We start from the raw sequence: 26,107 nt of genomic DNA on the forward strand, positions 1-26,107 counted from the left end.
TCAACTTGTATTCACTGGAATATAAAATAGACGATCTGTTGTAGTTAAAGAGTTTGAATTATTATTATTATTCCTCAGAAGATGATGTTCCTGAGTGTCAACAGCATAATGATGTTGTTGATGTGACTGTTGTAATTGATGCTCCTGATGATGAGGATGAGAATAGTTATGTTGTTGATTAAAAGTTTCATCTTCATAATAACCACTAGTAGTATTATTACAATTATTTAATCGACTTATCATTTGATATGATGATGATACTGAGGCAAGAAATGAATTATGATTATTATCAAGGCACATTGAATCTTTATTATGTTGAGATAAATTGAATTCAGATGATTGTTGTGGTACAACATTATTACATTCAATTGTTGAAGAAGATACTACAATACCTGATCTAGAAGAACATGAAGGTTCTAATAATAATTCTTCTGATGTTGACAAAGAATTTGATGAGGTAACAGCAGACGCAGCTGCTGCCGCCGCTGCAACAGCGGCAATACTTGCTGCACGTATAATTTCAAGTGCTGGTTGACAATGTTGTCTTGGTCCAGATTCTGGATGGTAAGTAAATGTTAAACCACTCGCATAGATAATACCATCTTGTCGCACTAAACTAATTGGCACCTGGGGTATATAGTAAATTGTAGAGAAAACAATATACACAATATGAAAGTAGACTGTTCATTCAAAAAAGATTGTGGAAATTTTACTTAACATAATCTGTAGAATGCTCCAATTTGTTAGACTTTATTGAAATTAAGCTAAGACTAAATAAAGTTAAAATTGTATCGTAAGTCTATTTGTTAAGAAGTGAATGTAAGCAAAATAGATTATTTGGATACACTAATGAAATGTTGTGAACTACCAATGGTAAAAATAATTGTTGACGCTTACTGTACGAATTTTTTTGCGTCTGGTGTAACGAACCCGCTCTGACGTGCATTACCTGCACTTGACGATGAGTCGAAAGGGCAATTATCGACCCCGAGACACTCGACGGACTGGGATACCAGCAACTGTTCTTTCAACTCACCTTTCCAGCTAGTCCCCATGCAGCGTGTGATACAGAGCTCCGAACTGCTGTAACTCTGCCTGGTAATCAGCTGGGGAACCAGGACGTCCCGTGTCCCCTAGTCGACAAAGTCTATTCCACCAAGCCCCACCTTTGTCGAGCCCCGCAGCAGTGTCTCTAGAGTCGTCGACTCTGCCCCCAGCTCCCGTATCTCTATCAGCTCTGTAGTGGCTTAAAACTGCCCCAGGAAACTCTTAACATCCTCATCCTTAAATGGTAGAGGTCAGGGCACCTTCATCTTGTCCTTGGGCAGTGACACCACTGGCTAAAGGAATATCTTCTTTCGCTCTCTCTTAATCTTCAAAGTACCCTGCGTATTCCATGTTCTTGACCTCCAAGAACCCTTCTCCTCGGCTGCGACCACAGCAACTTCCACGCGACGTTCTGCTACATACCGCCTATAGGCAGTCTTATGAGTAGCATTCACCACACCAGTAGTACAGCGGGAAACAAAGTAATTTCGAAATTCAGATTTTCATTCGCTAAAGCGTAAGGGTCACACGCACACTACATACATCTGTTAAACTAGGACGAAATATTTCTCCTTAAATTAATTCCTAGTCAACACCATGGAGTTACAGATGTTGTATTCTTCTTAGAGAACATGAAAAAAATTAGAAATGGAACTGAACTGTAGTCACTTTTAATCAAATTTAGGCAACAATACAACAAACAAACTTATAACTTTGAAATAAACCATGTTTGTTCTTGACTCACATAAACTAATTTTTATATTTTGACAAATAAAACGAAGGTGAAATGAGTCCAATGATAGTGAGCGACGATAAACATATTCGATGATGCTAAATATATTAGATTATATAGTAAAGACACTCTAATTTGGTCTTCACCGTGTTGACCGCTTGTACTGTCTGACTTAAATGCGATTTCCAATTGTTGGTCGGATATTATGTGATTATCCATATCATGTGACCTATCTAGTGTATCACCTAGTAATTTTAATGATTGTTATCTAGCGTACCAAGTATTGTCCATTATTTATTGAAGGACAACGGAAACAAGTTTTGTCAACGTTATTAATGCAATGATAATCTTTTGATATCCTTCAGTTATTTACTAATCATAACTACATAAAATATATATTAATCATCGTATTAGGTCACGTTATTAAATTTTACCGATATGTACGATGTACAACACCAAGTAGGAAGATGAGTAGATACAAAGAGACAAATAAAAACAATTCATATAAAGAAGTAGCAGAAGAAATATGGAATGTATGACATTTTTTCTGATCAATTCACCGGTGAGATTTGAAACAAGTAAACTATTGTGTCATTCACGTTTTACATTGTATTTAATTGATTATTCAGCTACATATATATGAAGTAATTAAATTCTCTGCAAAAATGTTAGACAGTAAATTAAGACCAGATCTTTTTTAATGTCAAGTTAACAATCTTTAGCTCTCTACTTAAACTTGTTTTAAATGTTATTTAAACCATGCTTCAATAATATGTCATGAAAATGAACGAAGGTTAGAAGATTGAAGTTCCCCATGTTAAATATTACTCAAGACCGATTTCATCAAGGATCTGACGGACTAAATAACTATTTGCTTCACATTCATACAATCGGAAAATGCAACGTCAGAGGATCACAACAAGTATAGTATTTGACTATAAGGTCTACGTCTACCTATAACATAATTACATTTCTCATTAAATCTCATCAATGTTGGTTAAACCGTATTGACATCTTCACTAATTACATTTAAAGTTTGTCAGACAATTCAAATCAATTATATCATACATCATTATTAGGAGCGAATTGAAAAATAAAAGACTTCAAGTAGCTTCAATTTTTACACCTTCATTATCAAGAAATGTATCCACTCTCTTTTACATCAACAGTTCGAATTAGGCGTTGCGACTTGATATAAATAATGTTTTCAGAATACTAGTGGCAGGACACCTTATATACATATATAGCAGACTGTTTGCATGTATAGAGATAGCAGCAAAAGGATTTGGGGACTAGTCTATAGTGATGGACTTTGTTAACAATCGAAGAAATAAATTAAATTTATCTAGCTTACCTCTAAAGTTTTCTGAATATATGTCCAATCTCTGTGAAATTCTGATATATCTGGAACAAAACATAGTATCAGCTCTTCACAACGATAAAATGTCTGGGCTGGAACGTCACCAAACCATACTTGATGCCTAGGACTGAAATTTTCACCAATTATTTCAAGCATTGCAACATCTCCACCACCATTCACTCGCATATCTCGTACAATTGGTACAGGTGTAACTGGTGTCAGACATGGTGGAGGAGGTGTGATTGGTTTAATTTGTCCATCTTTTGTTCTGTATGTACTTGGTAAATGACTAGGTTCAAACCAACGATATTCCGCTCTATCTGTACTAATAATAGTCCATGCTGCGGCATCATTTATTTTCTCACGCAAAGGATTTTCATCACATGGTGTAGATGGCAATTGAACAATTTTATCTTGTGAAAGACATAAATACATTCTATCCGTATCTTTTAAATGAAATGCACATTTATGAAGTTGACTAACTGGATCATCAGCATCTAATAGAACAGTTGTTTTGTCTACTTTCCTTACAATCTTTAAAGAAAACGAAATAATGGGATAAATATTAATTTGATAATTATTACTCATTGGGTTGTGAATAAATTTATTTAATTATTATAAAATAGTTCTGTTGTGTATTGTGGTTTGATTTAATTACCATATATATACTCCCTACAGTATATCGAACTTACTTAGCAAATGAAAAAAATCAAAATGAGTAGGAGGGTATAATTGCCGAAACCAAATTCTAACATGCACAGATGATAGGTATGCGTACATTTGTCCTTCTGGCCTAAGCAGGGACATGTAGGTTAATACTTTGAGTAGATACACAAGTGACTCCACTTAATACCGTAACTCAGCAGTACATTATAAAGTAATTCTTGACTCGGAAATGTTATGTAAGCCGTCCGACGTTTGTGAAGGTAAGTAATATGCCTAGACTGAAATCAGCCCAGTCAAGTTTATAATTTCGGTAATCCGTAAGAAAAATGAATGAAAGTCAATAAGCATAACTGCTTGGTTTTTTGTAACCGATTACTGATTATTTTACGTACTTTCCAAAGTATATTCTTTTAGAATCACAGTAAAAGGTTATTGGTCAAGTACATAGCAAATACATTTCACTTTAAATAAATCTGTTAGTTACGTCACACACTAAAAGTGCCATTCATTGGATAATATACAATGAACTGTGTATAACATAATAATTAGTATTCAGTAAACATTGAATAACATAATAAATTAACATAGTACTTAAATCCTATTTTCATACTAAGATGATCACATTGAGTCAGAGGATTTAATATTTACCAGGGGGTTTCACTAAAAATAAGGAAATACATTTGTGCAGTAGGAATGTCTATTAAATACATGGAAACCTATATTTCATACGTGATTGATATATTGCTAAGGTGACTTCGTATTACATAGTTCTTGTCAATAAATATTAGCTCTTTTTTATAAGGATAACTAAACTATTTTTTTAATACATATCTCTCCCCATTTAACTTTATTGTAAATTCAACTGATTATTGTTACTTTTACTCCGTTAATTTCACCATATTCAAAAGTCATGTGTTGTTACTACAGACACTGAGTTGTTTGACTTCCGAATTGCCTTCACTAAAAATCGTGATTTCCATGAATTATTGACTTCTTACATCATTTAGGGTATAATAGTCAAAAAGTAATGTGTCAATCGCCTAGTCTCTCGTGTTCGCACTGGATCCCATTCGAATGAAAACATCAACAGTTCGTAATTAGGAATTACCGTAGGCTAATAAAGAAAAACTAATTATATATATATATATATATATATATATATATATATATATATATATATATATATATAGACTTACTAAACGAGGAAGTGCCATACCAGTTTCTGAACAGACCAATTTCACTGTATGACCATAGTGTATATAACCGTCTTGTACAGTGAACTGTTCAGCTTCATCTTGATCATCAGCTAATAAATTGATTGTAAATGAGCCCCAACGACTTGAACTTGCATGAAAACTAGCATCTTCAACATGTAAATACCGTGTACTGACGGTTTGTGAACGTAATCTATTGAATAAGGCTATCTTTGTACCAGATGCAATACATACTAAAACATTGAAAGTAAAATATATTTAAAATATTATTAATTCTAATCAATGAGTTAATGAACACACTGTAGCAAACTCTTTACAAGTATCATCAAATACAGTATGCCACCAAAGTAATTCCTTATATGTGCCTAATAGTGCTCATTGCGCATAGCTTGATTGGTTACCGATAAATGTAGAGGGGAAAACGTTGTTCATAATGTAATAACCAATTTGCATAGAAATACATTCAGTATTAAAACTTATAAAACAGTTGATGAATTTAAATACTAGTCGTACTGTCACAGATTTTGTTGAAACTGTAGAACCTAGACCAATGATTTCACTTCACTAGCTCACTGGTAAACCTAGAGGTCTTAAATTCAGTCACATGGGGAGTTGTAAATATCAGTTGTAGAGGAGTTTTGAAGTAGTATGAAACAGTCTATTGACTAAACACTTCCTGGCATCATTTGAGATATCAGTACATTATGAAACAATCTTTCTAAGAAAATAATGAATATTTTCAAAATGATAAGTACTATTATTTCTCCTACGAAAAAGACTTGTTTTATTTGTTCTAGGATTTCAATAAATCTTATCCATACAAAGAAACCTTTAATGAATCTAATACAAACAAAAAGTCTCCCTACTTGGCAAATTAATCATTGACAACTATATTTACGACTATAGATATTCATGTACAGTGGTCAAGCTTCTAAATATTGTCTCTTTAAATCGTGAAACTAACCTCTGAAAGATTAAATACGCGATCCGACGGAGTGAATAAAAACTCACTAGTGATCTTTGGAATATATTCGAGATTCATATATATGTCAAAATGTTTCCTGAGTATCGGCAATGTTTAGATCAATACAGCATTCATTTATAAATATGAAACTAACGCTAGTGATAGCATCAAAACGCATTTAATCTAGTGTTTTAATCATAAATACAACTATTGAGGTATGGTACACATGATAGAGATTATATAAGATTTCTTTATGCACATAAAATAATCTATTGATTCCATATTATAAATTCTTTAAAAATAATTACAAACCAAACACATTTAACAAGTTTGTAAGTCGTATTTGTCACAGAATGTTCTCGATTAGGGCACCATTTGAAAAGTAGGTAGCACTGGACTGTTGTTTAGCCCTAGTACGAGACTTGTCAAAAATGTGCATACACAGCCCTGCCATGGATCGAAACTAGGTCTTCAAGGCCACGCAACAAATGCTAACCGCTAGAATCGCTTGTTTAGTATTTATAATTATACTAATCCAATTTTAATATAACTTGACTTACATCCAATTACTTCACTTTCGGCATGTCTAGGCTCCACTAGTCATGAATTCTTACAAGAACTTCAGGAACATCTTGAAGTAAGTTACTAGTGATCTGATTATCACAATTTAGTTGAAGGAGTTTTGTTGAGATCATCCTGTAATCAATACAACTTAAAAACCAAACCAATCTTCAAAAACACCCACCAGACTAAATATTTAATGAATATTGAGTGAAATTTAACCATTGAACAACTATTCAATCATTGCTATTCATAATGAAGTGTCAAAAAGAGAAAAAAAATTTATTACTTACAATCAGTATTTTTCAATGACTGTTTCTTTTTACTTGGTTTTGAAATAACTTTAATACGTCTTGAATAAAATTGACCTAAATCTTTACCATTTTTATAAAACATTTTCAATGTTAACATAAAATACTTTCGTTTATCTGAATCCGAAATAAATAATGTTTTAGCATTTGAATAATCTCTTCCATCATCTAAATTTAGTTGAATCATTTCAACTGGAGTAGTTGATCCACCAATACCCATAAAAGCAAGTATCTGTATAAAAGGGAAAATAACAACTCAGAATATTGGTATTATTATCATTTATTTCTGTAATAAAATGACATTGTGAATATTGAAATTAAATAGTTAAAAAACAATAAATAAAATGTTGGTAAATTTCACTGAATCGTATTGATAATGATCTACAAAAACGGTCCAAGCTGACTATGTTCATCAGTAATCTTCGCTTTTCTCAAGCTTTTACGCTTTGATTAATTTTTAATATTCTTTATCAAATAGTATTTGTCTTGTATCTCATTCTCTATTGTCATTACCTTCCTTATTAATATTTCAATAAGTTTCAAAATACCTCAGTCATAAGTACAATAGACAATGGTACTGTTATTTCCCATTTTATATTTTCTTGAAGCATTACATTGAGTTATCAGTTAAATGCTTTTTTTCTTTCCTTTGTTAATTTCAGTTATATAGATATGGCGGCACTTATCGTTTTTCCTTATTTGTTCACCAAATTTCGTCTTTTAAAGTGAGTAACTATGGTGTTATACTAAATGTCAGATTTACACTTTAATAAATGTAAAAATCACTTGTTATCATCTGGATTAATCCATCAGAAAACGAAGACAGTTTACTATTATTGGATGACAAAGAATAAATTTTATGAAGTTACCAAAAAGTAAAAAACACTAAACATCTTATTCCAGATATCAACCAAATTAATGACATATCAGTTTATGATGAATTCAGTTATGTAGGGAATATCTTGAGGTTACAATACAATAAATTTTTCAGTGATCTACTTGACGATGGGATCAAAGAAATAAAATCATTTCTCAACTGAATAATTTATTAATTAATTCCTAATAAGCTTCAAACAACATTTTATGGGCTTTAGTAACAGCTTTCACCAATCTACAAATGATTATATTTCCTGCTCAGTTCTTATGTTTATGTTATACTTCATAGCCATCAGTGTGTTCCTGATTCCTAAAATAGAATACAAGGATTTGATTTGCAGCTTTTTTCACATGAGATTGTAAGTTCTTGTTGTTTATATTCAGGACTGCGTTTGAAGTGAAAGGTACTTAGGTCTAGTTTTAATGTGAACACTTATAATGAGATACAAGTTTATCCATCTTAGTACCTGATCGGACAAAACGAGCTTTCTAGATTCCATTGTTGGTCACATACCAGATTTACCTAAAATATGTCACAATAAGTCACGTCTTTCTTACATTAGCTTAGTCATTTTTTCAAATAAACACTTAATCCTTTCTATATTTGATGAATTTTGTGTAAATCACAAGCAGTCTTGTATCGTATACTTCTCTATTGTTTTCATCACCTTTAATTAATCTTAAACTTCACATACCTTCATTTAAAATAAAATTTGTAAAGTTCATCAGGCATACCATTGATCGGTATGTATGGTTGGTTGGCAGTTTCTAGACTAATAATAACATCCAACTACAAGCACGACATTCTATACTATTAAAGAACTCATATATGAACTACCGACCTGGATAGTTTTTGACTATTCAGATTGAAATAATGTCTGATAGATAACACTAATCAACACTTAAGCTTACATACATTTTTTTTAGCTGAGTTAGAATAAGATGAAGAGTAAACTCATTTCTGTTATATCTCTCCTTATTTGATACCTTAATAACACCATCGAATATACAGCTTCTTTTAAGATATACTACTAGTTAGATACAATGTGGTCACCCACCGTTTTGATTACAACATTATGAAGCTTCTTCATTCTCCTATTACTGTTAAATATACTTCATCAAAATTGTTCATTCTAAATACTAAGTATATTTCCAAACCACATCGTTAGAAGTCTCTTTCACATACATCACTACTTAATTTAATTCATTTACCTCAACCATAAATCTAATAACTAAATTCATTTAAGGCGTCAATGATCAAAGACATTGAGATTTCTCACATTCCTTCATAGTGTACTAAACAAAATCCCTTTTAACTGATAATGAGATTTTAATGTAAGGCTATAACAATATTTTTTATGAATAACTTTAGATCAAAATTCTCAATCGTAATAACATGACTTTTTTAGGTGTATGACTTATCTTTTTTTTGAAGACAAACATTTAACTACTTACCAAAACTATCACTCTTCAACACATGATCAAGTAAGTTATCACTGACTATTGAAATTCTAATCAAATTATAGAATTAATCATTCTAATTTTCTACACATACATGAAAGCGAAACCAAGGTGAGCATACTTTGTTTTTTAGTCACTTTATATATTTTAATAAGAAATAAGATTCATTACTCACTTGAGATTGCTCTCCTGTAAATGAAGACGATAAATGTGAAGGTCCTGGAATAGGAGTAGCTGTTGAACATGATGAATTATTTTGTAGAGAATAAGTTCGAACATTATTTGTGGAATAACTCACTAAATCCGTTTGATCAACATGTTCATGACTGGAGCTTAATTTTGATTCATCATGTGATGTTTGATTATATTGTAATCCCCACCCTTCACCACGAAGATATACACAAGGTGGAGGGCAGAAAAAACTGTTAAGTAAACAAATAACATTTTTTAGTGAATTTCAAGAGAAACGGTGTAGAAAAAATAGTTTACTGAAGTTTAATAGAAAAAAACTACGTTAATGATGAACTAAAAAACATGAGTTGCTTAACGTTTTTTTTCAATCTATGGACCTATTAAAGGTCAATGCAAAATCAAATAGATATTTAGATGAACTGTTATCAGTTAATGGCAAGAAGTATACGAGACAGTTTCTATCGTTTTAGTTTTGTTAACAATTCAAAAATACCAACTTTTAACTATTCTACCATATTGTACATATGATGATTTTTAGTCATATATATTTATTAATAATGCTATTTGATAAATGGCAATATTTTTTTTAACAAATTACTAAAGACTTTTTTAAAAGACAACTTGAGGAAAAATTGTGCTTTTTACTGAGCGTAACATAAAAAGCAACGACTTCCGACACTGTTCTATTAGTAAGGGGTAAAAAATTTGAAAAGACCCGTTTATGAAAGTAAATGAACTTTAGATTAAGAGATTAGTAACATGATATATGATAGGCTTACAGATATTTATTGGTTATATTATATTTATATTTGTTAAACATTTGTATGTTTTTAGTGTCCTTAGTCATATCGTTTGACTGGAATATATGCAAGAGGTATATAATAGACTGTGATTTGATGTATTAATTCTCACCGTCTAGCGCTATGTAAGTCAGTTAATTTCGGTCAAATGAACTGGGTGGGTTATTCAAAAAATGTGTTCTTGTTTCTACCCATTCAAGTCACTATTATTCACCATGTGAAACTGACACTGTATCACAACCTATATTTTTATAAATTTGAAGGTGAATTTTCTCAGAAGTTTATGCAAAATCGGGGTACAACTCAGCTATACTGTTGATGAATGAATTTCAGTATTTTGTACGAAAGTCGAGGAAGAACATCTTAGAAGATAATCTTTATATAAAGCTTATATTTCTTAGTATTGACAAGAAAATGCGTTCAGTCCTATTATATTATTGGAAAATAATACAGCCTAACAACTAAATCATACGTGATTGCTTGCAACGTCTGATGTAAACTTTATAAAAAAATAAAATTGTCCCCTTTTCATTTGCTCAAAATAAACACTTAACTAATGCATTTTATTACACAGGTACTGAATAACAAAAAACCATGACCACGCGATTACAGACCGCATAGATCTCAAGGAATTTATGATAGGATTTTTTCCTCTCTTATTGCATAAAATTATTCCGTTTAATTTGAGTTCATTGAAACCACTAGATTTTTTAAAATTCAGTCACGCATTTTCGTTACTTTAAGTTCGCTTACTTATAACACTCTAAGTAATATGTATTGATACTATAAATGTAAGCTAATGGTAGACAAATATTATCTCTAGGCCTTTGGTTTTTACGGAATTAAAACCGGTGAAATGTTTACAACTTTTTCTCGAATTCTTAAGAAGAGCAGCTTGATGACACTGAACAATCTCGCTCAATAATTCATCAAATAAATATTGTTCTTAACTGACAAAGATAAATATACAATCCAACAGCTATGTACATACTCTATCCATGAACAGGTGAACTTTCTCTGAACAAACGTAACTAAATATTAACAAAATCTCAACGTATATGAAATACAATCCAACACTGATATCACAAATGTCTCCTCCTTAGTGTTCTTTTTCCATGGAAATATGAAAATATATACATCAATTCCTAAACAAATATTGGTGAGAAATGAAAGTTTACACGCTCAAAACCACAAGACAATCTCTATGAGGCATAAAATGGACAATAACAATCTATAAATAGTCAACAGAAAAAGAAAGATAAAAGTCGTGAGTGAGTGTGTTTCATCCTGTTTAGGGCTCATCGGATCGATATACCTTCATCCCGATGTTCATGTTGGAACTCAAAACCACTATCATTCGCTTCGAAATCCCAACCCGTTATCCACTGAGCTTATGAGTCCAGATAGCCAATAGCTTTGTAATTATATTATTATTACAATCTCTAGTTATGATATTATCTAAAAATAGTACGGTCACTTGTGATGTTAATATATTAGAGGATGGAATAACTTGTCCAACTTATCATACCTAGTTCTAAAGACTTTAATCCTGTGGTTTCCTACAATTTAAAAAATAAGTATTACTAAGTATGTGTATTTATTTCTTTTTATACTGATCAGAACATCATCAAAGACTAAATTAAATTTTCTTGAATGAAATTCACAAAATATTGAGCATTTATTTATTTTCGATGGGAAATTTAATGAAAAAATGAACAATTCTGTATAGTGTAAAAAATATGAATCTAGAGTTGATTACGACATAAAAGTAGGTTTTTACAGATGCCCGTCCCATTAAATAAACATTATTTACTGTGCCTACTGTTCCATTATAACTCCTCGAAATAGACATTTCTTGAATGAAGCTACAGATTAAAAGTTGGTTTAAAATATTGTAGAGTTAATCATTAAATTACAAAGTAGTTGCATTAATTGTATACATATAGATAGATATACACTTCTCCCAGTTTAGCAGTAACTTATCTTTCAATTAATTAGCAATACTGTCCTATTCAGAACTAATAATCCATATTTTACAAATATAGTTATAAATTTCTAAATAAAACACCTTAGAAGTAACAATATTTGATCTAAATTATCAATTTGAAGAATAAAGAAAATTACCTGAAAATATACGTATATTAGGAAGAATATTTACTTCAGTAAAATCCGATGGTAGCTAATAACTGATACAGGTACACCCAGTTGATGAGTCACAAATAAGAAACGAGCATTTTGGAGGCGATTGACAGAGATAATCAAACTTTACTAGAACTTATGACTACAAGACAATATCAAGAAAATCGACTCAGAATGAGACCGGTAAATTTCAATCCTAAAACACTGACAATTGAATAGTACAAACCGTTGTAAATATGGTACTTACTTGTCTACCACTTACATTGTCATTTTAAAGTCTTAATCCATACGTACCACCGAGTTTTATAACACATCAAATAATATCCCAAATGCATATGAACGTGTGTATATTCTGTGTTCGCAAATGCTTTGTACTTAGTTCTAAACATACCTTTTCCCCTTGACTTTTTACCTACTACTTAAAGTAGACTATGTTATATAAGGAAACTTCTAGTATGATGCACTAAGCAGTTTGTTAGAAAACTGTAAATAGAAAGAACGAGGGGCTAGAAAAGTTTGTTAAAAATTGTACCTCCATACTACATACATATAGCTTTACATATTGCGACGATAATCCGCTGGTAATATGCATATATAAATCATTTTAATGTAGATTTAATCATTCATATATATTGTATATGTGGATAAATAAATATAATTAATGTCTCATACAATCAAATATTAAGAAAACAGTTACATGGTAACTTTCCTGACGGTTGGTCAAAATAGAATTTATGTTTTTAGAAATAACTAACAATACCATTCATATTTCATGTATTCAATCTTTTCACATCTTTTTTCTTGAGATTATCGTGATAAGACGGAATTCATACGTTTCAAAGTTTATCGGTGAAGTTAGTTGAGCAAAATGGATGTTTGTACACATACAGAGAATTCTTGATAAAAGATAATCAAAGCTTTGCAATATATATATATATATATATATATATCATGAAAGGTGCCATAAAAAAGTGATTCTCATAATAAACTACTCTCTTTTTTGTGATCGAGAGAAACAAAGATTCTGGATTTAACCTTAATCTGGGTTGTGGGTTTGCACTATCGAAGAATCATATACTAGGAATGAAATAACTGTTCAGTACGCTACCTGGTACTTCAACTGATCTAAATCTGTGACAATAACCACTTCTACTTTGTTTCTCTTTAGCTTTGATCATACCAATTGTTACATGTTGAACGTCTTTATAATATTCTGATCTGCTGATACATTTTCTCTTTTACCTACTCAATAATTACAGAGAGAGACAAAATCTTAGGTGTACAATTTCTAGTAAACATATATGTTGTACTTTACAAGAATACTTAGTTTTAAACAATTAGACATTTTTGTGCATTAAGTCCTAGTTTCTTATACGCATTAATTTACTGTGTAGATTATTTTAACTCATTATTCCTAAATTGAATGTGTTGTATTAAGGTAACTAACAGAAAAAAAGAGATTAATGTCATTTCACGTCAAGACATATAACTATAACTTAACTGAAATACTTTCAACATACCTTGATCTAGATACTCAAATAAGATAATAATTATTAAGCTTAATACAATAAAGATGTACACGTATTACTGAATTATCATTTAATTAACATTGTTGGTTCACACAAAATACTGAAGTTTGACTAATTTATATGTATCGTAAAGGCTCAGTGTATTTTTAGGTTTTAACTAATGTAAAACAAAATATCGAATGATAATTGATTAAATGAAAGCGGAACAGATAGATTTAAAGGTTATTTTCAATTTTCACTGATATTAAATGAAATGCCAATTCAAAATATTGTAAATCCCTATTTACAATAATGACTTGTAGGCTGTAAACAGTTTGACAACTAGTTCTTATTCAGTTTCACTTATTATTACAAAAACCTCGAGAGAATGAATGCTAATATAGAAGAACAATTGAATTAATTCAACTGAAAATCGTTCACTACTTAGTAACTAAGTAAAGTGATAATTCTAAAATTAAATTCGCATGACTTAAAGTTACCGAACAAGTATTTGTAAAAATAATCAACTATTAAAAGTTGGAAGATATCAATAGGACTTCAAAAACCACTGAACTTCATCGACAATTCATAGAATATCATAGAAATCCTAGTATAATTTCTCTTAAAACGTTTTTGTTGAAGAAAGAGGGATAATATCACTTTAAAGCAGTTTATCAACTGCGCACTAACTATTCACACTTCATTATTACGTAACATACTAGTGAGTTTGGAAAAATTACTGATCAGTGTAGTCAGTCAGTTTATAAAAAGTCATTCAGTCATAATAAAAGCACATCAGGGAAGTAGATGAGTCAGCTTAAATCTCCATACTGCATCAGTATAGCGAGATGGAGTTTTAAAAAAATCAATGGCAAAGGAATGGAAAATAGTGTAGCAGCAAAGATAATCAGAATGACTGAAGTCCTAGTCTATAGTTTGAAAAGGGAGTGGAGAGTTATCGATGAAGGAATACTGGAACATAAGATCTAATCCAAGATAGAAACTGAATGAATCTGCAACAACTACGACTGATTCCGGCCCATATCACTCAATGTTTACAATTAACTGATAAGAAATAGATATTTGATTCTGGGAAATTAAAAAGTCTACTACTGTTTTCCATGTGAATCTATTTCTCAAAATATGACACAATTGGTCATTATACTTATCGTGAAATGATTGTTTGTATTCAATGGTATAAATAGCTCAAAACTAAAATTTCGAACAAAAACTAAGCATAATAATCGAATGATAAAAAACTGAAAAATTAGTTAACGTTTATGATATATATTTGTGTTTGAAAATGATATAACAAGAAACCTCTAGTCTTTTCTTTGTTTTAAAAAATTCCAGTGTTCATTTAAGTACAGAATACAAAAACGACCACAATTTCTATGTGATAATATTATCCATACTGAATGAAACCTGCTGAGATACCGCTTTACTCTAGATTTTTGTGTACTCTCACCTGGTTCTCTCCTACCATATTAACTGGCTGCCACATATCTATAGATATATGAATGTAACATACAAACTCTGCATGGGGCATAAAGCGGTAGGACAGAAAATATACAACAAATTTTTTTGATCTAAGTATACATGTTGCCTACCATAAAAAGTTGTTTTTAAAAATTCTTGACTAAAAAAAATTTGCAGTTTCCGTCCATATAACTACAATAAACTATTCATACAGAAATTAATTGTGTCAAATATTGGGAAATCTTTTATCAAAAACCTTGATCAGTTCATAAATAAATTGGGAGGAAAACAAATTCTCTTTGTGGTACTATTAGAACTGCTTTTTTGGATGAATGTTAACCTTAATATCTTCGGTAAATTGTTGTTGATTTCATCTGAACAAATTTATCTTGCGCAACGATAACAGAAAATCATCATTCCCCACCTCCAACATACTGCTGTTCCACTAATTTTAATTATATAAAATCTTTGATATATGATAAATATATATATTATTTCTCTGCCCATATTGGTAAATATGCTTACACGTATCTATATGTAATCAACCACCCAATTGTTTACAGTATTTACATTGGAGTTTTAAATTAATTACGTTAATCAGTAAGTTGTATTTCTCCACTAGGTTTATGTTTAAATAGCTTCAAAATGTAGTTGTCTTTGTGTATGTGTGTGTGGACGAATCATATCCCACCTTAGAGAGGGAGGGAGAGAGTAAATAACCAACATAAAACAAACACGTCATAACTTTACGTTGACCATTAAAGCTGAAAAGTCTAATAATAAAAATATATGAAGACCAAGAAGAACTAGACTAGGGTTTTGACCCGGCATGGGACTCCTCAGCAGCGGACATCCATAATGTTACTGGGGATCGAACCCAGGTTTTGCAGGTTTCGTGGTGAGAACTTATCCGTACGAGTCGGCATCCAACAGAGAGGCGGTTACCAACCGAAGGTTATGAAAGATGTTTACATAATACCGCGGGTTGATTGAATATAAACATATATCCTATTGAATGTTGGCTCAACAGTCTGATGATTAAGCTTTAGCCGGGAGAACTAACAATCCCAGGTTTGATTCTCTGTGAGATCGTGAACTTACACTGTTGAAAAGTCACATACTAGATCGAAATAGCAGTTTAGTGTTTCCTGATTCCTAACGACTATCTAATCAAGATCAGTTTATGAAGTTAACTACAATGTTTTCAATCCCCACAAATCCTCATACTAATGATAATAACTAAAAGTAAAAATTAAAACTAATACATCACAAAAAATGTTGTCTACAATAACCTATCAATGTATCAATGTAATTTCATTTCATTAAGTACAATATGTATTTTATTATGGTTTATTATAATTTGTGAATGTGTAATGATATTTATCAAAAAGAATAAAACAAAGTTTGGAATATTAAATTGCGTACCCTTTCTAAAATAAAATAAATTTTTCTTATATAGTTGAAAGCTAGCGGTTGAAGCTAGACCACCATCGAAAACCTGGAAGCACTGCTTGACGGCCGTCTCGTCCTATTGTGGGACTCCTTAACAGTGCGTATCCACGATCCCGTCTCGCGAGATTCGAACCCAGGACCTACCAGACTCGCGCCAGAGCACTTAACCGATAGACCACTGAGCCGGCATCCAACGGTGTTAATGTCTAACTTCAACCAATCTACGAAGTCGAGCAACCATTCACCGATGTCTTCAGTGAGTTGATATCTCACAACAGACCTGGCTGAACTCCACTGGTTACTGCTTCTCACTAGAACTCCAGGAAATACCTCATGAAGCCAGTCACTAGTGAGCATATGATCGTTATCAGATGGGGGTTTGTGGAGATTTTAGTAATATTACTAACAAACCCCCTTCTAAAAATTTTTCTTACTCAAAATTGAAAAAAAAAGATAAAAAATGAAATACCACATGAATTGAATATCATTCAAAATCATAAAAATATGTATTCTTTGTTCAAACTTGTTTAATTCAAGTAATTATCATCTATTTTGATGAAAAACACCTCTCTCTTTATATATATATATATATATATATATATATATATATATATATATACAATTCATGAATAATATTAAAGAGATGGTCATTTTAATAATCGTTGAAGCTTTAGAAAATCAATAACAATGTATCATTGGGAATGTCATTGTCATTAACTAGTTTCAAATGATGTTAAGTGCATGAACATACACTCTTGATTATTAAGTTGCATTATTACTCTTTACATAAAAAAAATATGATGAAAGAAATAGAAAAATAAACTGAAATTGGTTGATTTCATGCAGTATTTAGTCAACACAATGATAAATTATCAGACCGAGCAGCTAGGCAACTTGGATTCTAATCCAACGAGAGTTAGTTCACTCAAGCTTACAAGTACACTTTGTTGATTAGTAAAAACTAGTACGAAACCTAGGTCAAGAAATGTTTCCTATTGATGACTTCCAATCACCTAACATTCAAAAATAGTTCATATTACTTTCAGTTACTTGGACTAATAGATACATCTCAACTTTCCCGACAAAATTTGATGAGCACCAAGAAGAGCTTCATGACATTCATAACACTGGTCACCACTCAATAACCAACCACTTGTATCCTCAATACTTAATAAGTCCCATACACAATTTAACGTAGTTTAACTAATAAACATTCGATGATAACTATTCGGAGATAAACAGTTAGAAGCCCTACGGCTTCTTAATGCTAATCGGCACTCACTAACCGCTTCAAAAATATGCATTTTACCTTTCATCATTGTAGAAGCATTAAATGTTTTATGAATGTTTAAAGCAGTATATTAATGAGAAAGTAACACTATTGTTTATTCAGTGACAATATGTATCATAGTTTTCTAGTATGTCTGTGGGGTCCCCCCCCCGAAAAGAATACATATGAGAATCATATCATTAGAACCTTAGAAATAACAACAACAATTCTAATCGAGTTCTACTTTTTTCTTTGCTTGACAAGAAATTAATTGCTGGATGACATTTCTGAAAGAAAACCAGAATGAACCATTTTTTAGGGTTTCGATCAGTACCATTAGAGCTAAAATCAGATAGTGAGCTCAATATCACATGACTTTCTTTTATCGATCATGTACTATGTGCTGAGCTAACAAGTTTTCCCCCAGCTAAAAATAATAATTTAAAGATCAGTAACTCTACCTGAAGCCGCCTCTGAAGCTACTACTACAGTTCTCGAGCCCGAGTAACAGATGGAGGTTGAATGTGAGATTAAAAAACATACTACCTCATAAACAAAGAACTGCATTACAGCATCGTGAATCGTTACCTTTCAATTACGGTAATTTGTTTTTCATTTCTAACGGTTAATGAATAACAACATCTGATGAGAATAATTCAATAAGTTTTGTTTTGTCGATCGATACTGACAATACGTAGCAATATATTTTTTTGATAGCAAATGTTTATTTTCAACCTGAACACACTATATAAAGTAAGTCTTGTACTTTCCCTATAACTTTAAAAGAGATATAAACTACTTACCGTTTTTCTGTTCCGTATGATTTTTGAGCAACTTTTGCATGGAGTATGATTAAAATTTGATCGCGTCGATCAACTAGATAGGCTCTCATCATAGCTCGTGTCAATATACCTAATGATTCACAACAACCAGTATTTGCGGGAACAGCAACAATACCGCCATCACTCTCACCACTACTCATGGTGGCTATATATGAACTATCGGTTTCTTTCGATCGATTAGATAATAATGTTGATGATGAAGAGCTTGATGGGAAATTCAGTAAATTCTCTTCTGCTTTAAGTATTAATGATGTTGGTTGTAAAATATCTAATTGAATATTATTTGTAGTTTCCCTTTGATCTATTCTACTCCTGTTGATTTGGTCATAATTTTCATCAAATACTGGCAAATTCAAAGAATTTAGTGATTCCCTATATAATTTATTATTGTTTGTATTATTAGTAGTACTGGTAGCGGTCACAGTAGTAGTTGTGGTAGTAGTACTGATAGTACCATTGTTAATAGTGGTTTTGATGGTATATTGACAATTACTATTGTTTATTAGTAAATGATTGGAAAGATTGAATAATCTGTTTTGATCAAGTTGAAATTCTTTTAATGATGATAAAATAAGTGGATTATTATGATTAGTATGATAATTGCCCGATTCACATGTACTCAACTGGAATGTTTTACTAAATTGTGTAAAATCGTTAGATAATTGTTTACTACTATTGTGTTCATTAGCATTTCGGTCTACTTGTTGTAGAGAAGAATTCATATAAGTCTCTGAACATGATGATGATGTTGATGACGATGATGATTCCGATGACAATGATGATCTTGGAGCAAATTGATTATCTACAGATAAATGATTCACTAAATTTTTTGAAGGTTGAACTCGTGTATTGAAAAAATCAATATGATCTGAATTGTTAGCTCGCTCTTGTTGCTGAAGTATTTGTTCTTCTTTGTCAATTATCTTAGACAATTGTTGATCAAGTAATAATCTGTCAGGAATGGATTGATTTTCCAATTTATTACTGAAAAATAAACAAAGTTTCTTTCAATATCTAAAACAATAATTTTGATCACAATTATAACTTCTAATTTACGTAAATACCATTTACTACTCACACAGACTAATAAAGTTTTAAAAAGTTACGTTTTGAATTAGGTTTTAGGTGGAAAAACAGTTTTACGCTCAAATATAAGTCAGTATTAATTATGAAACCTTACTTTTGTAATAATGAATTATCAAGGTGATCTGACGATATGTACACGAATATGTATCACTTTATTACAGCCTGTTGAATACTATACATATTGATAGCCAGAAGATTTCGCCAGTTAAACTTTATGCTTTGATTCCTTTGTTAAAAAATTGTAGAGATCTGTTGTAGATACTAACTGAATAAGCATTTAACTCAATAATATTAAAGCAAGAACTATTTTCAGTATAGGGAGATTGCTGAATTTTATTGAAATCACGAACGGATCGATTCTAGGTGGCCAGGTTATAGTTGAGCTCTACTGAAGAGTCCTATACTAAAGTGAAACGTTCATCCGGTACTTTCAATGGCTGTCCAACTTAGATCGGTTCGCCATTTCGAAAAAACTATTTATTTATTTTCAAAAACAATATTCAACAAACAATCCTTGGTAGTAATAGTTATAAAAAAAATACATTAAACTCGTACAACTGTAAAATATCTATGAGATATTTTCATAAATTATAACTGGCTGAAATAAATTGCTGAAGTCATGAAATTAGTGACAACAAATTTCTTGTAACCGAATATCTAAATGTCATTGTAAATCAGATATGCTTTGTTTTTGTATGTCAAGCTTCTGTTTGAATGCTCAATTTTTTGTTTAAGTTACCAAAATCTCATCACTAAAATTTTTAGTCGGACTTGAGTCTGTGATGAATTTAGTGAACTCATTTTTCAATATGTCTAAAATTTAAAACGGAACAACATTTAAGTTTAACAGATTAAAAATTAACAATATTGAGTACATTCACACCAACTCCATTCGTAGCTCTTCAAGGGCTACTGCCGGTCCCAAGCCCAGGTAAAGGAGGAAGGTTGGGTGTGGGATCATCAACACCGTCCCATACAAAACAACATTGCTAACAAAAACACTAAGCAGAATAACCATTTAAACTCTGTCCTAAAAGTTGAAGGAATAATTATCACATCATAGGAAGATATAGATTGACTGGGAGAAACGAACAAGAATGGCGAGAGATTAGCAAATCTATGCGCATTCAACAAATTGGTTATAGACGGCAAAATATCTCCACAAAAACACATACACCGGACCACACCACGGAGAACCAGATAGGTCATATTTGCATCAGCAGAAATCTCAGAATGAAAATGAAAGACTTGAGAACCAGGAGAGGAGCTGACATAGCTTCATCTTACCATCTGATGGTTGCCAAGATGAAACTGAGGCCAAAAAAGCATTGGACAACTAGACAAACAGTATTACGAAGGTTCAATACAGCCTTTCTTTGAGATACTAACAATTTCAACCAATTCAAGATAACTCTCAACAACAGGTTCCAAGCCTTACAGCATCTACTGAAAGAAGAAACTATGCTGGAGAACAAATGGAAAGGGATTAAAGAAGTACTGGCTTCAACATCTCAGCAGGTACTGGGACGCAAGAAGCATCATCATAAGGAATGGATCTCTATCGTAACCCTAGACGAGATTCAAGAAAGGAAGAACAAGAACAGCAATTAACAACAGTCGAACAAGAACAGAGAAAGTCAAGACACAAGCTGAATAAACTGAAGCAAACAAGCAAGTGAAGAAGAACATTAGAGTCGACAAGCAGAAACGCGTGGAAGAGCTAGCAACGGCAGTAGAAAAAAGCTGTAAAAGAAAGAAATATCAGACAACTATGAGGCACAACGAAGAAACTGGCGGGGAAATATGGTGAACCAGAGAGATCGGTCAGGGACAAAGAAGGTAAAGACAATCACTGAAATTCAAGGATATAGGAACAGATGGGTAGAACACTTCGAGGAACTCTTGATCAGTCGTGCACAAACCAAATCGAGACACTATGGATCATCGCTGAACAATCAGTTGAATGAGACTCGTCACTATACATCAACTTCCTTGACTATGAGAAGGCATTTGATAGTGTGGGTAGGAGGACCTTACGGAGCCTTCTTCGACACCATGGTGTACATAAGAAAATCGCTGACATCATATGTAATTCGTACGACGGACTACACTGCGAAGTGATACTTGAAGGACAGCTGATAGACGCATTCTGAGTGAGGACCGGAGTCAGGCAAGGCTTCTTACAATCGTCTTTTCTCTTTCTTCTGGTGGTTGACTGAATTATTAAGACCACATCTGAGGAGAAGCACGGAATATAATGGACAAGTTGGATGCAACTAGACGATTCGGACTTCGCATATGACCTAGCTTTTCTATTTTATACACATGAACAAATGCAGGTGAAGACAGTCAGGGTGGCAGCAGCCTCTACATCAGTAGGCTTCAACATACACAAGGGAAAAAGCAACATCCTCAAATACAACATATAGAGCAATAAACCAATCATACTTGGATAAACTCGGGAAGAGGTGGAGAAACTCACATATCTGGGTAGCATCATCGAAGAACGTGGAAGATCCGATGTAGACTTAAAGGTAAGGATTGACAAGGTTAAGACAGCGTTCCTACAGTTAGAGAACATATGAGACTCAAAACAACTCTCAACCAATAAAGTCACAATCTTCGATACGAACGTCAAGACAGTTCTACTGTACGGAGTCGAAACTTGGAGAACAAACAAAATCATCATCAAAAAGGCATAAGTATTTATAAACAATTGTCTACGTTAGATACTAAATGTCCGTTGGCCGGATACCATCAGCAACGACCTATTGTGGAAGAGAACAAACCAACTTCCAGCTGAGGAGGAAACTAGGAAAAGACAATGCAAGTGGATAGGACACATATTGAGGAAATCATCAAACTCCATAACGAGACAAGCTCTAACTTGGAATCCTAAAAGGAAACGAAAGAGAGGAAGGCCAAAGAACACACTGCACCGAGAACTGGAAGGAGGCATGAAAAGGATGAATAGCAACTGGAAAGAACTGGAAAGGATTGCCCAGGAGAGAGTGAGATGGAGAATGCTGGTGAGAGACCTATGTTTCTCCATGAGGGGTAACAAGCGTAAGTAATATTCACACCAATCTGTTTATGATAAGTAAGAGGTGACAATGCTGTTCAGTCAATAGTTCTCAGACTATCCTAACATTCAGTCGCCAGTATGACAGCTATGCTATGTAGAAAAATACTGGAATGCATAAGTTTTCCTTTCTTCAGTTTAAATCACGAACTGATTTTAGGTAGACTCCCATCGAAAATTAGAAAACACTCTTATGTGAGCAACCTCTTGCTACCCATTTATTTACTTTTCGTATTGATATGTCAAAATAACCAAAACAATGCATACAATGTGATGCCCAACTAGATCACTGAAATGAATTAACTTCAAAGCACACACACGTATACACAACCAATACCTGGACTACTTATTGACTAAAATAAATTTCTCACACTACGGATATAAGCAAAATTTATTGAATGATTTTTTCGTGTATAATTTTATGATATAACTGGATTAGTCATGAACATAATTAACTAGAAAAACAATAACCAAAAATACTACGCGTTCAATAATGTAAATACTAACGTACTGACTAATTGTGTTGTTTATGTACTACGGAAAAGCTAAAAACAAATCATATACATTTACAATGTATATGCGCATAAATTTGGTAAAGTAATTTGGCTAGTATACAATTTAATTCACTTTTTTAACGGTGAATATATATATGCTTAGTAAATGTTTGAAAATACTAAGATATTGCAGAGAAAAATTTATCGATGTAATTCACAGTAGATACTAAAATCTACCTTCAATAGGTAGAACCCGTAGAATATAGTCTCTAAAATCTTGTTGACTCTTATTTGTAAAGTACGGAGACAATGCACTTTGAGCGAAAATTGGGTCAATAGTTAGTAAATCCAATCAATCAAGGAATTTTAGGTCTGGAACTTGACAGAAATTGAGATGATTGTGGCTATTTGTAATGTCTTAAATTCTCAATACGTGCACGAGCTCTAGTCATACATCAAAGTATTATTGAGGCCAATATTTTAGACATAATATTAATCTGATTCGTCAGTGAGCATCGCAAAAGGATTTCTGTCCTTTTTTATAACCTGAGACAATCAGTGATCGAGACCAGTCAGATAGGAAGGATTACGTCCAATTCTCAGATTTAAGCTAAGATTTTAGTTTATCTAACCGCTAAAATTGGACTACCATCCTTAAAATTACCGGGTTAGTTCATCAGGCCCTGCTGCTCTCCCTCACCTTAGATTAGTTATAGTCTTTTCAACCTCACTAAGAGTTAGCAGACCTACATCAGTTTGCTATTCAGGTTGCTTGGATATAGTAGGTAAATGAAGTGATGCTGAAGGATAGTTGAATTGCTTCACAAAGTATTCTTCTCAACGGTCCAATCTCCTGGATTGAGAGTGAATAATACTCCCGTCTTTTTCCGAGATAGTTTCACTAACACCCGGATACTTAATATCCGTTTCCTTGATAATTCTGAACAGTTGTCCACTATCGCCTATCCCTGCTGCCTTTTCCATCTCTTTTGCTTTCGCTAGCCGTCATTGTTCACGACCATTACGTAGGCTTTTGAACAGCCTACTTCTAAGCTGCCTAAGCTCCTCATCTTGTTCGGAGCCGGACGGGATGAGTTCCCGAGCATCTATCAGTTCTGTAGACGCCGCTGAAATCCACTGATTTTTCCTAAGAGTTTAGTTTGAGTTACTATTAGATATCACTACCGTTTCCACTATTTTTTGGATATTATACCAAGCTACCTCAGGGTGGATATCACTCTCATAGTTGACTAACTCCTTTTATATTTGCTTCTGAAATATTTTCTTAACTTTTCATCAGTAAGTCAGACTCTAAGGGATATTTTCTCTCTGTGACTTTTCTCGTAAGAAGCAGACAAATACGTGCTCGAACTAGAGTATGATATGTGTCTAAATATGTGCTCCAGAACGAGCGACGGTTTTCTGTCGAGCCCCTCCGAGGATGGCTAGTGGCAATACGATCTATTTGAGCCCACCTGAGTCGACTTTGAGAAAGCAACATCACTGTAGATGATGGTTGTCCGAAGGAAACATTTTACTGCTGTCACGACTCTCTACAGTCAGCAGTACGACTTCGCCCTCGGGTCTTAAGTCGCTACTTTTAGTCTTACCATTCTCCAGCCGACCTTCCCCGCATGGTAGGACCTAAAGGAACATATTTTCCAGCCAACAAAGTTCTTTTGAGTCATCACGATAGGCAAGCCTGACCACCACATCAAGGTAGCAGCTAGGGTAGGGAGGCATTATTAAACTTAGTGTTTCAAGAACTACAGCAATATACAGACTACGGACCACTATCATTTAACGAAATCATAAAATGGAAACCATAAATTATTTTCCCTAAACAAAATTCACAAAAGGTGATTAACAGTTAAATAAACTGAAACCTTTCACTTACTCAGTACCATAAGATGAAGTAGGAAATAAAGAAGTCTGACGCTGTTGATTAAATAAATGAGTAGACATTAAAGGATATGTTGTTCGCGTAATCTCGGAATAACCAGTTAAGTTCGGATTTCTATAAGATGAAGAAATTGATTCATTATGAGCTGAATCTTCTGCCTGTTGTGAAGTACAATGAGAGTTATAATTATGAGTAAGATGTTGATGCATATTTGTACTACTATTATTATTAACAGTTGTTAGATTATTTGATGATATTGCCGAATAAAATTGATCATAAACAGATGATGAAAGGGATTGAAAAGAAGCAGCAGCTACGGCGGCAGCGGCAGCAGCAACAGGATAAACACCAGAAGCAGTAGGATTTGTTGTATGACTGGAAGACATAAAAATATTCCCAGAATTTGTATTAACTGGTGGTAGTGGAGGAGGAGGAAAGATAGGAGATGCTGGATTCGAAACCGATGGTGTAAGCAGTAAAGAAGGATATGTTATATTTGAATGAAATAAATGACTAAAATCTGATTGTGAATTCGTCGTCTGATGGTGTTGATAATGAGGAGGATAATAATTACCATAAGATCCATTTGTGTTTGTAGTCATGAAATTCATTTGATCTGTAGAAGCCATTGATGATGGCTGAGGCACTAAATAATTAGAAATGATTG

At 32.7% G+C, this 26,107-nt stretch overlaps 1 protein-coding gene across 1 annotated transcript; it reads right to left on the reverse strand.

The window, feature by feature from the left end:
- On the reverse strand, nucleotides 1-25,649 carry Smp_145970 (putative recombining binding protein suppressor of hairless; the record flags this gene model as incomplete). Its single annotated transcript, XM_018799141.1, has 7 exons — nucleotides 1-627; nucleotides 3,135-3,674; nucleotides 5,003-5,253; nucleotides 6,839-7,088; nucleotides 9,369-9,615; nucleotides 18,837-19,247; nucleotides 25,435-25,649. 7 exons carry the CDS (start codon nucleotides 25,647-25,649, stop codon nucleotides 1-3), a joined length of 2,541 nt encoding a protein of 846 aa, XP_018650960.1.
- Nucleotides 25,650-26,107: the final 458 nt, after the last annotated feature.

Source organism: Schistosoma mansoni, chromosome 3 (assembly GCF_000237925.1).
Source record: "Schistosoma mansoni strain Puerto Rico chromosome 3, complete genome".
Taxonomy (NCBI): Eukaryota; Metazoa; Platyhelminthes; class Trematoda; order Strigeidida; family Schistosomatidae; genus Schistosoma; species Schistosoma mansoni.